Source organism: Nilaparvata lugens, chromosome 5, assembly GCF_014356525.2.
Source record: "Nilaparvata lugens isolate BPH chromosome 5, ASM1435652v1, whole genome shotgun sequence".
In the NCBI taxonomy this organism is placed as follows: domain Eukaryota; kingdom Metazoa; phylum Arthropoda; class Insecta; order Hemiptera; family Delphacidae; genus Nilaparvata; species Nilaparvata lugens.
In genome coordinates, this window is record NC_052508.1 from 36616797 (window position 1) to 36635988 (window position 19192).

The window sequence follows — 19192 nt, forward strand, 5'->3', positions numbered from 1 at the left end:
GGTAGGAGATACAGGTTTTTTGATGTAAAATTAACTTTTCATTCTCGTTTCATAATGTATTTACATAATAAGCATGAAATATTTTATTAATTAATTATTAATTCTACATTGATGAAAGACGATCTGGCAACAGAGTAAAGCAAGAAAGAGATAGCGTTATCCGCTTTGTTGAATGAAAGAAAAGGATATCAATACCATTGCTAATCAAACACTGCCTCACGTGGACCTCACTGTAGTACATAATAATTATGCAAATGCTAAACTAGTCCACATTATATAGTCACTATCTGATACCTTGATCGACTTAAAATTTCTCCTACTTATTCGCTACCGGTATGTAATGGAGCCTCTGAGTATTGTTGAGGACTATGAGGATGTGAACAATGTTCTTCACTGATTGAATCATCTGTTTTTGAAAAAGTAGTATTTTGCTCATTGCTCTTGCACGGTACAATTCTGAAGTGTACGGTAGGCTACTTGCGATTGTTAACTGAGAAAATTTTTGCTTATTCAACAAAATATGATTGAACAACTAAATGTCATCTTGAGGATGCCACAAAAAACAGCAGTATTCAGATAAATGATTGACCGAGCAAAGTGAGGTCTAAAGGTGCGTACAGATTTACGCGCCGCGAACATGAGCAATTCACTTTTAATCAGCTGATGCCAAGCTTTTTATATCTGTATCTTACCATTTCTGTAAAAATACAGATATAGTCAGCTGATTAAAAGTGAATTCAGCTGATGCTGCGTATCATCATTCGATAATATAATCGCATCAGCTGATGCCATGCTTTTTATATCTGTATCTTACCGTTTCTGTAAAAATACAGATATAGTCAGCTGATTAAAGGTGAATTGCTCATGTTCGCGGCGCATATATCTGTACGCACCTTAAGATTCAAGTCGACGGTTTGGCATTTCTCTTAATGTTTATATGTTGCGCATTTACGGCGAAACGCGGTAATAGATTCTCATGAAATTTGACAGGTTTGTCCCTTTTTAAATTGCACGTCGACGTAGGCCTATATACAAGGTTTTTTGGAAATTTTGCATTTCAAGGATAATATGAAAGGAAGAAGGAGCCTCCTTCATACGCCAATATTACCGTAAAAATCAGACTATAGAATTATTCATCATAAATGAGCTGTCGAGTGGATTATAAATAGCATGCCATGATGCATGCAATTCAATATTTCACTACAAGGGGCCAATTATTTTGAGCTGTAGTGTGATTTTACATCAAAATTTTCAAAAAATGCCCTCTCCTGAACCCCCCTGTGCTCCTGATCGGTATTTTTTGCATAGATCTAATTATATTTCGTAGCTGAACAAAAAAGTTCTTCATGACTTTGCTGTGCAATGTGCTGCTGAAAAGTACAAAATTTTTGGGGGCCCCAGCTCCCTCAGGGGGGCAAATTTCTGAAAATCCTGAAACCGATCTCCTGGTGACAAATGATTTTGTCGGAGAAGGCTTAGTTGTTGAAATTGTGCTAGGCCCTGAGGTCTGCGGATTTTTATCTGATCAATAATGTGATCCTAATTCTAGTGGTTTGAGGGTCTTGGAATTAAAAACATAGATATGCGGTTGACTGACTGCTCTTATAATAATGAGAATATTACCAAATACATCTTTACATGGATAATCTAATAATCAATCTTTCTTTAAGAGCCCGAATACACATGTTTAAGAGACCAAATACAATACGTCTTTAAGAGACCAAATACTCATGTCTTTAAGAGATCAAATACAATACGTCTTTAAGAGACCAAATTTACGGGACACATCTGATATTGTAGTGGGGGTATCAAGTACTTATCTAAGATCTGTCGTCTTCGAGTCCGGTGTCCAAAGGGTGATGTATGAGGATGAAGGGTGATGGCCTCCAGGCATCGGGCTAGTGGCGTCAGATCGAAGATCGTCTTTCAGCCCCGCACGGCAAGGTCAGATGTCCGATATCACCGGCCATCTCGGTCGGCGAATTCGTAAGCCCTCGTTTGACAGCAAGGCATATTTACACCACGATCCTCGAATGAGTATTCAAGAATACACACACACACACAAAAAAAAACCTGCAACACAAGTCACAACTACTTAGTAATGCTAAAATAGATAACATACTAAATATTGTATTCAATGAATGATTTCTCAAGAAATCATCTAATGAATACAATACATACAATTTACATAAATATTAAAATTAGAGGAATATTATAGGTTTTAATTGTAGAATTTGAAATCTATAATGAATGGTATTATGAAAAGAAATTACTAGTTAAAAGAATGATGAACAGTTACAGAGTTGCAGTTGATGTACAACCAGTGAGTATTCCAAACTTTACTCACAATTACAAAATTCCAGAGATATAAATGACTGTATCAATAAAAAATAGGAATATACTCCATTCAGTATAACTTTCTTGTACATTAGGATATCGTCATACATCTCAGATGTAAGACTGCAAAATTGAGTAAAATTAAAATTATTGAAATAAATACAACAATACTAGAAAATATTCATTACTCACCCTTAAATGAGTTTTCGACTGTCACTAATCCATAGCTCACAATAATAATAAAGTGCAGCAGTCAACCGCTCTGAATTAAATAAAATAACTTACTTCATAAATAAGTTATTGGAGAAAAGATAAGCGATAAAAACTGATGGAATACATGATTCCCAATTATATAATTTTAGTCTCCAGGAGAGAACGAAAAACAAGACGAATATGTCATGATTAAATCATCTCAGAAAATAATGTCTGTACTTTACCGAATCTAAAATCGGTCTCCTGTTCAGGTCTCCAAGTTGACCGAATCAGGCTCAAAAATAGGTATCAGGGCTGGCAATATTATGCATTAAAAAATACCAAATTACAAAGGACGTGGTGGGGACGACAATAATTTCCCTCAATAGAACGAGAAAGGAATAGAACTAACAAGGACAGAATACAGGAAAAATACTTCAAAGTAGAAGACTCAGAATAGAATGGACGTTCAACTGATTTTTATGATGATTTTGCGTCTACAACAATTCTAAGTACTCTAGACCTAGCGCCGCAGTACAGGATGGTTTCTCACAGCTTGGCGTTGTTGTCATTTGAGATGGGTGTCTGGCTTGGAAGTGTTTCGACCGCATTGCAGGATGACTATTAACGGTTGCCAGATGATCAACAGCTGGGTCTTTTTCGTTATTTTTCGTGATAGAGAAATTCGGATTACAGATTCGTTCTCAGCGACCCCAAGTTTAGCCTGAAGGCTCAGAATGTCAACAATTTAATTAAATAATTAAAAATCATCATGAAAAGTCATTAATATGGTAGTACACCACGTTTCTGGAAACTTTTTACTGGTGACTGGAGTTATTATTGATTATAGGTAGCACAAAAATCAAAATAATTGTGAGAAAGAAAACTGCTGATGAACGCGAATAAGACCGTCACACCATTGTTCTATTGTCTCGGCTGCTTGGCTGAGCCTGGCTGGAGGGATCAAATAACCGACTGGATTGATCTTTCGTCTGTCCACCAGGCGGAACTACGCCGACCATTGCTGGGTGGAAGATGTTACTGCGGCCGCTCGGCCGCTCGCATTCCCACCAACGCTGCTATTATTTGCTGTCTCAGCGCCTAGTCCGATTCTGCCAAGCATCCAGCCTGCACTGCGGAGCTAGGTTAAGAGAACATTGGAAAACAATAGAGGAAATATTAGAATTTAATTACGTAATGCGCGGAATGACATCATGAAACTACTCCGATACCGTGAGAAAATCACAACGTCAATCCAGCACTCTAATAAAATGTTATCTTGGAAAAGTTATAATTTCAAAAAAAATAAATTCTGGCACAATCCTTCCTCAGTGGATGTCTTGAGGCTACCATAAGCATTTGTGCAAAATTTAAAGTTTTAAGGCTCAGTAGTTTGGGCTGTGGTGTGATTTCAGTCTGTCGGGACTTGGCCTTTTATAGATATAGACTAGCAGGAACCTGTGCTTCGCAAGGATCTATTTTCAAACTTGATAATCTGAAAACTTGACGTGATGAAATTTTGAAGAATTTCAAATAGGCCTATAACCATCATTGGTTAATTAAGAATCCAGCCTATATGCAAAATTTCAAGCTAATTAGTCCAGTAGTTCAGACGTGATGATGCGTCAAACATAATTTTCCTATCCCGTACGTGTATAAGCCAACTCTTTTTTTTATTATAGATATGGTTAACGACTGCAAGAGATAAGAGTGTGGAACAGAATAGTTGTGAAACTATGATAGCGCAAGAAGTGTCTCAAACACAACATGAACTTTTTGAAAGTGATTTGAAAAAAAGTTTAAACAACAAAACTGAAAGTTGTCAACCTTATCATATTCTATCTCCATTTAGAGAGGCGCTTTTGTTTGAGACGAATGAAATCTTCTATGTATATAAAAATGAATGTCTGTTTGTGTGTTTGTTTCCTATGATTTGAAAAATACTTGACATAATGGCATGAAACTTTGGGAATATGTTGTGTGAATATTGGGGATGGTTTCTTAACAGAACTTTTAATAGGGTAGCTAATAATGATTATTTATTAATCCATTTCACAGACCTATATTTTCGAGATTGTTGGCCCAGCGGCTACCGAAGAACGGAAAGATGATCATGTAGTGTCAAGTGTAGTTGATTGGTACCAGCTGTAGATAATGGTTCCTTAGAAGACCTATACAAATAATTATCACTCTCCTATCATTGAGTAACCGGAAAATGTTGGAAGAAACTATTCACCTCATGGAAGAGAGTTGTTCATATTGCATTTATTATTACTGAAGAATGTCAGAATAATTTACTTTTTTTTGAATTTAGCTTAGCTTATATTCATCCTAAAATGGAAGATGGAAAGAATATGTAATTCCTGGTGATTCATCGTACATCGCATATTTCCTGGACCATCTTTTGACAATCAACAACTATGAAAACATTGAATTCATCTTTGAAACACTGATTTATCCTATCTATTTTTTTAAATTCAACACTTTACTGTTAGATATTACTACCAATTGATTGAGAAGAATATGTTTTGGGAATAATGAATGCTGCATGACTAAGCAGCACATAGGAAGTCCATATTTAGATGTAAATGAAAATATCGATTGTCAGATAAATTTCATGATTTACCAAATAAAGTAAAGTGTAACATGAGATACATTGACTTTTTGGCGGTACAAAGTTTGCCAGGTAAGCTAGTTGTAAATAAAGCTTTATTATTAATAGTCAACGCTGAAAAAAGACAGGCTCAATCACCAGGAATACTATAAATTCTATGAAGGACCAGTAAGCCATTAATTTTGAATAGTTCAATCACTTACATTATGGACAATCAATACGTATGAAATTTATTAGCTACAAAATAAAAAACTTTGATTGAAGTGACCCCGACTACTACAATATGAATAACCATTTAGATCAAATATAAGAAATTACTCACATCTCACACTCTCATCCACTCATACTTTTTGTTCACAAAATATTAACACAAAAATATGAGTTATTTTGAATGAACTCCGGCTAGTTCCTACTCAAGTTTGTCTTTTTCTGACTGTGCTACAAATAAATGTAGGTTTATGTTTGACATCTTGTTTTTGTGATCTTGTTGTCTATTAAGAAATTTGTCAATGTGATTTTTGTTTGCAATAAAATTTGAATTTGAAAAAGAATTATCAACAAACTTCTAACCAAAGGAAATATCTGTGCTCTTTTCTAATCAGAATGTATGAGACTCCTTATACAGCTGATAGAAGACACAAAAAGAACTGGCCAGGCATACAACAATGGAACAAACACGTGGCAAGCTCACACTTTTTATTCATGGAAAATTAAATTCGATCAGCTGATTGATAAAATTATTTTAAGCTTTCCAATGATTACAACATATGTTAGAATATTATGTGTCAATTATCTCAGTTCCATATGGCATTCACCTTACCATGTTCATAACCTTACTAAATAGGATCCTTTTTCATCCTTTGAAACCCTTAGAGGCAAAATATCTCAAAATCCGTTCTTAGTGTGCATCTAGCATGTTTGAAGAATATTTGTGCAGAGTTTTAAGTCTTTAGGCCAATTAGTTTGAGCTGTAGTGTGATTTTACATGAACATTTTAAAAAAATGCCCTCTCCTGGACGAGCGCGCCTAATTGTAGCGAGATTCGATGGTGAACTTTGGTGTCACATTGTAAAAATTTCATATAAAAATCCTTAGCATAATCAATCATTCAACTTCAATTTATTTTGTCCATTCAAATAAATTTATTCAACCGTCAAAATATTAACCATTATATTTTTATATGATTTTGTCATTGCCATCTCGATCATACTGTTAACTGTTCCAAGGAGGTTAATAAACTGTTCTAATACTCTGTTACAGAATGTAGTACCTGTTCCATTTTTAAATTACTATAGAAGGAGGTTCATCCTCAAAGTTGGCACAAAGTAGAAGGAATATTTTTATTCTTTCTTCTCTGTTTGAAGGAGGAGGTTGGTACACCTGAGTTGGCTTGACAAAACCTACTACGCATAGCTCCTTACATTTTTCGATTAATTAATAACTAATTATTTGTAAAGTTGATAAATTCTTGTTTTTCTTGCTCGAAATTAGTTTCTTGTTCGTTAAATCAATAAATTCCAGGTCTGAGCAGTAAAGCTTTTCTATCTGACCAAGTTTTCAGAAGTAACCTCCATTACCAGTAATTGCCAACGCCAACCTTAGTGTTATAACAAGAAAAGCGTACCAAAAATTGCTTTAAGGTGCAAATTACTAGTAATTTCAAGAAGAAAGTGTTTGTGAGTAACAGATCTTCTAGAGAATTTAATCTAAATAAGAAGGCTGAGCGATGCAACCACAAGGTAAACTGCATGCCATTATTAATTACTAGCCATATCCGTCTAGCCAGGGGGCTCTGCCCCCTGGACCCCCGACTGGATCGTCCAAGAATGAGATCAGCAGGCTCGCTTCGCTCGCCTGCATTTTTCATTTGAGCATTTTTATCATATGTTAGGACAATCCAGTCGGGGGTTCAGACTAAACTTCTGGCTAAACGGATATGGCGAGCGAAGCGAGCCTGACGGCTAGTAATATAATATTCCCAGGATTGAAGTAGCAGTGCCCAATCAATTATTTTTCCGCAATAAATGCATTTAAATCTTCAACTTGGTGCCAACCTAACAAAGTCAACTCAACTTAATGCCAACCTGACAAAATTATTAATTTAGTTGCCAGTTAACAACTGTTTCGAAGAGGTACTCTATCTAGATTATAGTTCTATAGTAACATATGATATGGAAATTTCAATTATAATTAAGAGATTGGGAGAAGAAGAATATACATGCTAAAAGACGAACTTTAAACCCTTAAAAACAACCCTTAGAGTTGAAATATTGCCAAAAGATTTCTTAGTGCGCCTCTAAAGGGCCAACTGAACATACCTACCAAATTTGAACGTTTTTGATCCGATAGATTTTTAGTTATGCGAGTGAGTGAGTGCCATTTCGCTTTTATATATATAGATTGCTTATCTGGATCTCTACGTAACTCTACATGCTGGACAAGCCAACACTACAAGCCCAATATAATTATTTATTCTGAATAAGCTTATTGTATGAATTATTGGTATACAGCAAGCTTAAGTCTTACCAGAAATTCGAGCTATACGCACTCGATACTACTAAATAGCAAATGACATAACCTATTTCGACTTCAAATCAGTACAAACTCTACTTGTTCAAATTTCCTATTCTTTGCAAACCCAGTTCACAAAGCGGTCTACTACTTCTGCAAAGTAACAGTCTATGTCGCCATAGATTTTATTCTTCACAAACTTTTATATTAGTGTACTAAGATACGATCTCTTTGATGGTAAATAACTTGACTTGGCGACACACCTGGTAAATATAATACCTTGCGTAAACCTATTGCAGAATACTCCATCTATAAACGAATTGCAATTAATTGCATGAAAAATTATTCTCGACTGTGTAAGGCTGTGATATATATGTATAGGATAAACTATTTCGATCATTATTAAAATTTCTCATAAAATAACTGTGATATTAGCTGTGATATTACCAAAACTTGTGTATTATATATGTATCTCTGCTTTACTCAAATAACTGTTGTGGTGCAGACTTTAGTCCTATCTTAAAATTCACTCGGAGCAGTCAAATACTTTGGAGAAATAATCCAGTTAATTATGGCTAATAAGCATAACCACAGTGACAAAACTCAACAGGGTAAAAATTTGCAAGAATATATGTGCCAAACCTGCCAACACTTAGTCCACGATAATGACAAGGCTGTCGCCTGTGACTGTGACATAAGCAAATGGTATCACATAGAATGCATTAATATCACCGACCAACAATATGATTTGATGAAGGAGGGGACAACCACTGATCCGGTGTGGCTGTGTGACAACTGTAAACAATGGATTAACAATGAAGCAATTGATATTTCAATGATGCTGAATACCACTGTAGACTCCAACAAGGCAGTCAGCAACCGGTTCTGCAGGGGTAACAATGCAAAGGCAAAGAGACAGGACAATCACTATGAGGTTATAATCGAAATGCTGCGAAATGATATGGATGACTTGAAAGAGGAAATCAAACTGCTGAAGAAGGACAGAGAAAGACTCTCTGATACCCTAGCTAGGAAAACTGACACCATATACAGACTGGAAGATATAATTCTGGAATTTACTCAGGGCATACACCCTGAATCAAACTGTCCTGTCAGGAGGAAGACCGAGGATATCACTAAGAGACTGGTGGATGAGCTGGAGCCAAGCATGATGCACACCAATCACAGGGGGCCTCCGGGAGGTGACCGGCCCATCCAATCTACAGGTGCAGCTCAGGGGAGGACCGAGGAGAGTGCTGGAGAGCTGGTGAATGGGATACACCAAAACATGACGCAGACCGGCCACAGTGGTCCACTGGTAAATGACAAGCATATACAATCTTCTAATACATCACAAACGGATGCAGAAACTGAAAGTGATCACCCCCTCATTATAGGAGACTCACTTCTCAGAGGAGTGGACGAAATACTGCGCAGTCAAGGAGTGAGCAATGCAGCTGTTGAAGTTATTCCAGGGGGAAAAATCCAGGACATGAGCAGGTTCCTAAAAAACCGAACCCACTTACCTAGCAAAGTAGTGATCAACATAGGAACAAATAACTTAGCCAAAGCAAAGACACCTAATCATGTAATGAGGCCTCTCTGGATGACAATTGAGGCAAATCAAAAAAGATTTCCCAGGACAAACTGGTATATCTGCTCGATTCCGCTCAGGGAGGACTGTAAGAGACTAAGTATTTTTGGAAGAGACTAACAAATCATACAAGTTTTTGAGCGAACAGCTGAAAATATCATACTTGGACAACACCCAAAAACTTCACAGGCAGCACCTGGATTGGGATGGCACACACCTCAACAATGACGGTAAAAACATCCTGGTAGCTGCTATATGCAACGCCCTGCAGCTGGGGAAGAACGAAGGCAGAGATGCTGATGATCCCGAAATTGAGAGCGCGAATATTGTCACGAGAGTCCACATTAACCCGGAAGAGACTAAAAGGCCTTTGAGGAAGGAAGAACAAGCTACAGACATTACCACGGGAGTCCATTCTGCGGAGTAGCAACAACAGAAAGTCATCCAAAAATATCCCAGACAGAATTCAAATAGCTTTGCCGAAACACACAACAATACAGTACAACCAAATGAAAATACAGACCACATGAGATCCAGAAGGGAAGGACAGAATAGCAAAACAAAAGACCTGAAACTCAAGATCTACCACCTAAATATCCAAAGAGAACTACAACAGAAACTTGATAGACTGCAGATTGAACTTCACCTGTATTCTCCCGACCCGGTCATCCTCTCTGAGCATGGCCTGCGAAAGGAGGAGCTCCTTAGTACACACATTCCAGGCTACACTCTGTCAACAAACTTCTGCCACTCACACCTCATGTGGGGAGGTATAGCCATGTACAAACGGGATAATACAAACCTAAAAATAGATGAAATCATACCTGAAGAATCACTCCAACCTTCTGAACGGACATTTGAGACAATACTTCTGAAAATTCAACTGAAGAAAACCAACCTTATAGTGGTAGGCACCTACAGATCACCTGATCCTGGAACGCTTAAGGACTATCTGGAGAAAATGGGAAACCTGTTGCACCAATACTCCTCAAAAAATTTCGAAATAGTAATACTGGGAGATACCAACATAGATACCCTGAAAACTGATGGAAAAAGCTATAAAGAGCTGAAAAACACACTGAATCAGCATGGATGTTTCATTTACAAACTGCCCGCAACTCGAATAACACCTACTTCAGCCACAAGCCTTGACGGATGTTACCACAGCCTGCCACCTGATTACATCAAAGTCACTGTTTGCCAAAACCAGATATCCGACCACAATTCAATTCTCTGCCAGATTCAGCATAAAACAGAACCCAGGAGAGTAATGTTCAAATTTGCCACAAACTACTCAAAAAATAACCTACACAAACTAAAATACAGACTCAGTCAGACTGACTGGGAACAGGTTATAAACCAGGACTTCATAGAGGATAAATATTCAAACTTTGTAAAGATCCTGCGCCTCAACATAGATGAAGCAATGCCCAGAGAACCAAAGAAAATTACATCAACTAAGAACGTGTTCTGGGACAACAATACCATTGCTCTAAAGGATCAAGTACATCAGGCAAATAATAAGTTCATTACTACAGGATCACCAGAGGATAAGCAGAACTTTATAAAACTATGAACAGGACATCCAAAGAAAGAAAAAATCTTACATTAACAAAAAAATCCAACTAGCTGATAACAGAACCAGAGTACTCTGGAGGATAATAAATGAGGAAAGAAACAGAAGCGGGTTGGGAAAAATGGACAACTTAAGACTCAAGAAAACTAACAAAATGATAGTTGATCCATATCATGTTAGCAACCTCCTCAATTCTGCCTTCATGCAGCCACCCTCTGAGACTGCTTCTGAAAATACCTCTGACCATATCCACCTGGCAAATAATAAACAGGAGCTCAAGAAATTCGAAACCATTCCAATGGCCAAATTAGAGCAACTCCTTAGAAATCTCAAACCTAATAACTCATCAGGACACAACGATATCACTGGCAAGATAATTCGACATTGTGAGCGTGAACTAAAGCTGCCACTCCTTGACATAGTAAATGCATCAATTTCCCAGGCTGTTTTTCCGCAGAGCATGAAAATCTCAAAAATTTTCCCCAAATTCAAAGGAGGTGACAGGTTGAATGCAAAGAACTATCAGCCCATAGCTAACTTGCCTATCACATCAAAGTTGATTGAAAGAGCTGTATATGACCAACTTATTGCATACCTTGAGAACAACAGCCTACTTTCAGCACACCAACACGGATTCAGGAGGGGCCTTGGAACAGTTACAGCGATCTCCGAACTATGTAACAACATCAGCAAACACTGGGAGGAGGGTAAAACTGTTTCAGGTCTTTTTATTGACCTCCAGAAGGCATTTGACACCATTGACCTTGGCCTGCTGAAACGAAAGCTCAAGATATTGAACATCAAAGGGAGAGCCCTACAATGGCTGGAAGACTATCTCCTGAATAGAAAGCAATATGTTGAAATCAACCATCAGAAGAAAAACAGCATAATAAGCTACAGATCCTCTCTAAGGACGGTCTATAAAGGTGTTCCTCAGGTGTCAATACTGGGGCCACTACTATTTCTGATCTATATAAATGACTTCCCCACAGAAATCGACCATAGGAAGAACTGTATTCTCTTTGCAGACGACACCACTATCTTAATACCATATAAAAAGCATGAACACACCGAAGAAGTGGTGGACACAACACTCAACGAAGCAAACAAAATATGCAAAAAACTAAATCTAACCATAAATAAGGATAAAACAGTTCACATTCGCTTCACCCCAAAAAATAGAAACATTGAGGACCAAACAAACATAGGCATACCAGCACAGACAAATACTAAATTCCTGGGCATACTGATCGATGGTCACCTCAACTGGCAGCACCACATTGAACTGCTTTGCAAAAAACTGTCATCTGCCATCTTTGTAATCCGAAGGATCCGAAATATCACAGAGGAGAAAACTGCATTCATGGCTCACCATTCTCTATTTGCGTCTCATTTAAAGTACGGCATTGTGGCTTGGGGGTCTGCAGCCCAGACGAATATTGATAGAGTTCTGCGATTGCAGAAAAGGGCCCTGAGAACTATCCTAAGAAGAGATATGATGGACCACTGCAAGGTGCTCTTCATCCAGCATAACATATTCACAGTTGTCACACTCTACATATACGAAGTAACAACCCTGGCTGTGAGGAGTAGCCCAGAATTGAGGGGAAATAGACATGCCCACAACACAAGAAATGGAGCTGACATTGAACTCCAGCAGCACCGGCTCACAAAATTCAGCAGGTCGCCGGCCTACTCTGGGGCCCGACTCTTCAACCTTCTGCCCAAGGAGCTTAAGGCAATTCAGGACTACGGTGCCTTTACTAGAAGTCTGAAGAACTACTTGATCATGAGACCCTACTATGCATTGGCAGAGTTCATAGACGACCATGCATACCGGCATCACCGACCATGAATTCCCATTGATTGGGAAGAAATTTGACGATTCCCAGGTCAACGACCATGGAGAAGACTACAACAAGTAACAAGTAAGTAACAAGAAGTACTGTTTTGATTTGAATAAATTATTATACAAGCTTTACTAACTGATCTACACCTTCCAGTCATATGTTTTGTTAAGACCTTATTATGAGATGAAAATGTAATTTTATTTAGTATACTGTTGAGTGTTTTTTGAATGTGATAATTGAGTTTCTTATCTAAAATATTTAAAAGAGAATATAGAACTATCTTTTTGCAAATATTGCAGTAATAGCCGGTTCTTGAAGGTAAAACTAGTTTGTTTTTTTTTAATTTTATATAATAGAATGTTTATAGTTTATGCAGTCTGTTGAGATTTGATGTATTTATTTTTACACTTATTCTTTCTTAAATGTATTTTTTAAAGGTAGGCTAGTGTATAATACAAATACAGTAAAGCTAAAGTTTATCTAATAAGCTCAATTTTTTATGTTGCGTGATTCAATTAAGCCTATTTAAATTGTGCCAGCAATTAAATTTTGTAGAAATTGGACAGCAAGGATTACAATTCACAACTGAAGCTTTCAGTTAGGTAACTATTGAAATCTTGTAACCTATAGAGATTTGGTGAAAGACTCCAATGTTGGCCATAAAATGTAACATTTATTCAGGTTTTTATTCAGAAGACAAAATATTTCAATAGAGTAGGTAGTAAAAGTAAAGAATAGAAATGATGTGATTTTTTATAATAATATACAAAAACCTTTTAAAGTAAATGAAAGGTTAGTCAAATTTGTAGGTTAGGATTAGAGTGCAAGGATGCTAATCTATTTAAAACTCTTATTCATTTATTGGATAAAGCAAACAATACAATAGTTGGTGGAGAAAAAACAGGCTATTGCCTAAAACTTCTTCAATTTCCTAATTTTGTCTTGAATTGTCCAAATATTATGTAGGTTAGGTATGTCCATTTTAATTTATACACTAGGTAAATCACTAATCTGAATATACAAATCAGAATAAAACAAACAATTGATATGAAATTCAAGTCAAGTCAACTCCATACCGTACAACAAATATTTTTACACGAGTAGGTAACTTGAGCATAAAGAGTAACATAACTAAATTCTACTTGGAACTGTGCTTTAGTAAACTAGGCCTATATCCTGCTCAATTATAAACTTCCTATTGCTTGAAATTTCTAAAAAAGTGCCCTATATGGGTGTCTGTCAATAAATCTTCATGATTTAAATAGGTAGTTCTTTTTCAGATGAATATCTTTTCAAATGGCAATAAAATACGGTGCACCTTTTTCCAAATTTATGAATCTACAGTAATCAATTGATCGCTTGGAAAGATCATTAAAAAATCTGGTTTGTTCATACTAATTTAAAATTCACGTCACTTCTAGAAAAGCTCATACACTGCAACCTGTGGGAGTAAAATAATATAGGCTACATCGACTTTTGTGATAAACATCGATCAGTACGGTACTGTATGGATTTTAATAACCTACACAACCCATACCAAACCTAACTAACTTAATTGTCAGAAGCCCATAAATATAGTGCACTACACCAAAATAAATTGTTGTTTATTATATTACTCATACTATATTATGTCATAAACTATCTTATTACGGGTTGAATCAATTGGCTGTTGACCTTATTTATTCCTATCTTACAAAAAGAGTACCGTACAGTATGTTTTAAAAAATTGGCGAGTATTATAGAGGTGGAATAGTCAAATACGGTGTGCCACAAGGTTCCATTCTTGGTTCACTGTTATTCATTGTTTATATTAATGATTTGCCTAATATTATTGATTCTTGTAATGACGATAGTGCTTCGTATTTGTTTGCAGATGACTTAGGTTTGAAAGTGGCTGATAAGAATAAGGATCATTTGTATTCTAACAGATTGAATAATACCTCTAAAATTGAAGATTGGTGTGCAGCAAACAATCTGAGCATTAATTCCACAAAAACAGAGGATATAACTTTGAGCTTTGACAGAAAAATTAATGACATAAACTCAATTAAGCCTAAGTTTCTTGGCGTGACAATTGATACTAACCTGACTTAATGTCATATAGGCTAACATATATTTATAAAAAAATAAACAAGGGCATCTTCCTTTTACGTAGATTATGTAATATTGTAGATATGTCTGTTTTAATGAGTTTAGTTTGCCCTTATTCATAGTCTTTTGCTATATGGAATCCAGCTGTGGGGAAATGGCTCAACTACAGACATCTTGTTTAAATGTCAAAAGAAAGCAGTGAGAATAATTTGCCGCAAGGCTCCTCATAATCCATGCAAATTATTATTTATTAAACTCGGACTATTAACTCTGTCATCTTTGTATGTATTGTCATGCTTGATTTCAGTGAAGAAAACTGAAAATCAATATGATGTTAACTCTAGTATACACCAACATAACACTAGAAATAGGAATAATATAAGAGTCGAGTATTGCCAGTGTACAAGTTCCCAAAAAAACTGGCAATACATGTCAATAAAACTTTATAACTCTTTGCCTGAAAATATCAAAAGAATGAGCTTTAATAGTTACTGTAAATATTTAAAAAAGTATTAGTCAATGAAAGTTGAAGATTTCTTTGTAATAGATTTTTAAACTGATGTTTCTGTGTTATTAATGACGTTATTGTAACATTCTAATGTTGTGTGACAATAAATGATTTGATTTTGATTTTGATATTATTTAACGCATAGCCTAAGTTAAATTGTGTACGGTATATAAAATCATTTTATTTCAATTTATTTCCCAAAGTGCTATTCCCAACAACTTTTCTCCTCTGCGCGGCTAGAGCCATCGCTAAGGGATTACGCCTTTAGTGAACAATTGTAGAAACCAACTGATTAACAACTTCTAAACTTGAATTATTCTTCTTTATAGAATGAAGTGCAAGAATATTCCGGCTGAGTTCCATCGTGAAAGAGTTGGCGTTGCATCTAGTGCAGATGCTCGATTCACCCATAACAAGATTGAAGGTAAAGGTCTAATTTCTTTTTCATTAAAAATTACCATATAACGCAAGCGGCAAATGTCACGTTGAATATTATAAGATACAGTGTAGGCTATAACAAGGTCCTTAAACAATAAGGATCCGACTCGAACAATTTCGATCAACTGCAATTTATGATGGCGGCTAAAATGGCGAAAATGTTGTCAAAAACAGGGATTTCACAATCAAATTTATACCTAAAATAGTCATCGATAAGCTCTATCAACTGCCACAAGTCCCACATCTGTAGAAATTTCAAGAGCTCCGCCCCATCTATGCAAAGTTTGATTTTAGATTCCCAATAATCAGGCTTCAGATACAATTTAAACACAAAATAAGTGGAAAAGATTGAGAATGAAAATCTCTACAATTAATGTTCAGTAAAATGTTCACCTAAAATTGAAAATAAGCTTGAAATTCAAGAAAATGTTATTATTCAATTGCAAACTGTTAGCCACTGTTGATTCTATTAAATCATTCACTATGAATAGATAGCAGACCTCGTGTGTCTCCAGCGTTATTGTCCTGTCACCAGCTGGCTCAGATCTTTGGATAATAGACTTGAGATGCGCGTGAACACTAGCGTCAGGTGATCAATAATTTTCATAACAGCAAAGAAAAGTTGTGTGAGTGCGCCACACCAGATTTTTACATCAATTTTCACTGGATCCAAACTGCTCTCGTAGATATGAACCACTAGAAGTAAGGAAAAAGTTGAATTTTATTGGTATTCACATTGTTGAAAAACTGACCCGGGAAGATCATATCAATTACATCACAAATAAAATAAATAGAAATTCCTACATTCTCAAAAGGCTTTCCAAATATTTAACTGAAGATCGGCTTCTTCTGATTTATTATGGAATCATGTACTCTCATCTAGCCTATGGTATAATATGGGGAGGAGCTGCCAATAAATACATGAATAGACCTTTTCCCGTTCAAAAAAGAATATTGAGATATATTTTTAGACTAGGATATAGAGACTCTTGTAGAACTACATTTCAAAACTATGAAATATTGACAGTTTATGCTCTCTACATATATAAAACCATAATCTTCATCCACAAAAATTCACATAAATTGACTGCTTCAAGTGACATACATAGCAAGAACAGTAGAAACTCTAAATTTTATCACAGGATAAGGGTAAATAAGAAACTAACAGAGAATGATTAATTTATTAAAGGTGTCATATTTTTCAATAAATTGCCAGAGTACATCAAATCCCTGAAAGGCAACCAATCAAAATCTCAATTAAGAAAAATCTTGGGAGACAGGCCGATATATAGTAGGCCTATTAGTGACTACTAATATCGATCATATTACTATATGATATTGTATATTATATAATATTACCATATTAATAATATATTCTTTATATTTATTTAATTTATAGGTTCATTTGCATCTGTACGTTTTCATTAAAATGCTCTACGTTTACAAATAAGCCATTGACAGATTTCCAAACTGTTGCCTGAAATTGGAGTTCGTTGCTCATCATGACAATTTCCTCACTTTTGACAGTTCATACACTTTTATAATTTATTAATTAAGGAGCGCACTGAATAGATGGATCTACAAGAATAATAATTAGATTAAATTTATTCAACAAAACACAATTTAACCCATGCTGTATAACTCTTTTTTCAGAATGGATTGATAATGTTGATATTCTGCTTATGGCAGGCTCTATCTTGAAATAGTAGATGCTCCTCCAGTGCTCGATTTGGATTATACTAAGCTTGAAGGTGAGCGTTGGACTGAATACATATTTTTGCCCATCAAATTTATAAATTAGTTCCATCATCAAATTTATAGATTGTTCAATCATCAAATTTATAGATTGTTCAATCATCAATTATTTATTGGTCAATCTAAATTAGAGCACAGATGATGCTCACATGAGCTTGTCACACATGTTCCATCAAAACTCCAACAGTGTCGGTTTGTTGGGGTTTTAGACATAGTCTGTTTAAAAAACTATTTTAAAAATTTTTAGTCTGTTGCTGACATATTATCTCAAGCTTATTCAAATGAGAATTTACTAATTTACTCATATGTTTTTAGAGATGTCTGCCGAATTTATGTTTGAGGTCCGCTTCCTTAGCGTAATATTCCAATATATCCATACGATCCAAGGGCCAAGCCACATGAGGCGTTTTACAGACGAGTCGGCAGGGCAGGAAGCTCACCGATTGGCTAATTATCAGCTGATTCCGGAACGCCTACCCAATCAGTCAATCTGATAGCTTCCTGCCCTGTCGACTCGTCTGAAAAACGCCTCATATGGCTTGGCTCCAAATCTTACGAACGGCACGTTAATCCTCGGTTTCTTTCTCTCTTCAGTGATATTGTTATGTTGGTATTAAGCATCTACTTGATGCAGTCATTATCCCTCACTACTTAACGTATTCAATAGAAACGATACTTTGATTACTCACGTTACTTCATTTAGTACTTGGTACTCAAATGCATCTGATTTCCGGTAACCACACATTATTAAAATAATTTTCAGATTTATGCTGAACTTTTGCATTTTGCTTGCAAAAACTAATAACGCTACGTAACTAGCACTTGGCAGCAGACTCAAGTTAGGCGGCCATGTTTCTATAACTTGACAAAAATTTACGTTCTGGCCGCATGGATCACAGGGCGTTTGGTGGGAATGATATTTAACTGTTGAGCTCTGTGAAAGTTGCCCCCCTATCGCTTGTTTGTGTCTTATGATATGAGATCGGAGGTTGAAAAAGATGACCCTGGTATAATCCTGCTTACGAACAATAATAATCCATTCTCTTCAGCGACCATACAACTTCCTATAGTGAGGTCCACGTTATAATGGCAGTGTTTGATTAGCAATGGTATTGCTATCCTTGTCTATCATTCAATAAAGCAAATAGCGCTATCTCTTTCTCGCTTTACTCTGTTGCCAGATCGTCTTTTAACAATGTAGAATTAATAATAAATTAACAAAATATTTCATCTTCATCATTACAATTCAGTATGAAATTATTGGAAAATATAATTTCGTGCTTAATAAAATAAAATTGATTATTTCAAACAAGAAATAAATTAAATATTATATCAATAAACCTGTATTAGCTACCGTCTATAGAAGGCATTGACAAGACAGAGGATCGGCAACGTTGTTTTGCTATCTTTCTCCACTGCCATTATAACGTGGACCTCACTATAGAATGGTTGTGCATATCATAGAAAATATATGAGCAGTGATGAACGAGAGATGATGGGTGAGCTCATTAAGCTTACTACATCCTAACAAGAATTATTTCTTTCCTACTGTAATCACAACTCACAAAATTTCATTCAGTGGGCAGTGTCAAAAGGGAAATCTTTATACAGTTTTTGGATATCTCATATTGTAGTTTTGTAAGTTTTAATTGTCTGTATTGTGAATATTTCATACTCATATTGTTTGAAATGTAATAGTGTGATTGTGATATTGAGTGGATATAAT

At 35.9% G+C, this 19192-nt stretch overlaps 1 protein-coding gene across 3 annotated transcripts; it reads left to right on the plus strand.

Annotated features, from left to right (window-relative positions):
- Positions 1 to 6434: 6434 nt before the first annotated feature.
- Positions 6435 to 9787, plus strand: LOC120351343. 3 transcript variants are annotated; one of them, XM_039428275.1, is made up of 2 exons: positions 6435 to 6882; positions 7543 to 9787. In XM_039428275.1, the coding sequence occupies exon 2, from the start codon at positions 8226 to 8228 to the stop codon at positions 9366 to 9368; it is 1143 nt and encodes a 380-aa protein (XP_039284209.1). In that variant the 5' UTR covers positions 6435 to 6882; positions 7543 to 8225; the 3' UTR covers positions 9369 to 9787. The 3 variants fall into 3 exon arrangements, with proteins under 3 accessions (XP_039284209.1, XP_039284210.1, XP_039284211.1); XM_039428276.1 differs by having other exon boundaries at positions 7954 to 9787; XM_039428277.1 differs by having other exon boundaries at positions 8160 to 9787.
- Positions 9788 to 19192: the final 9405 nt, after the last annotated feature.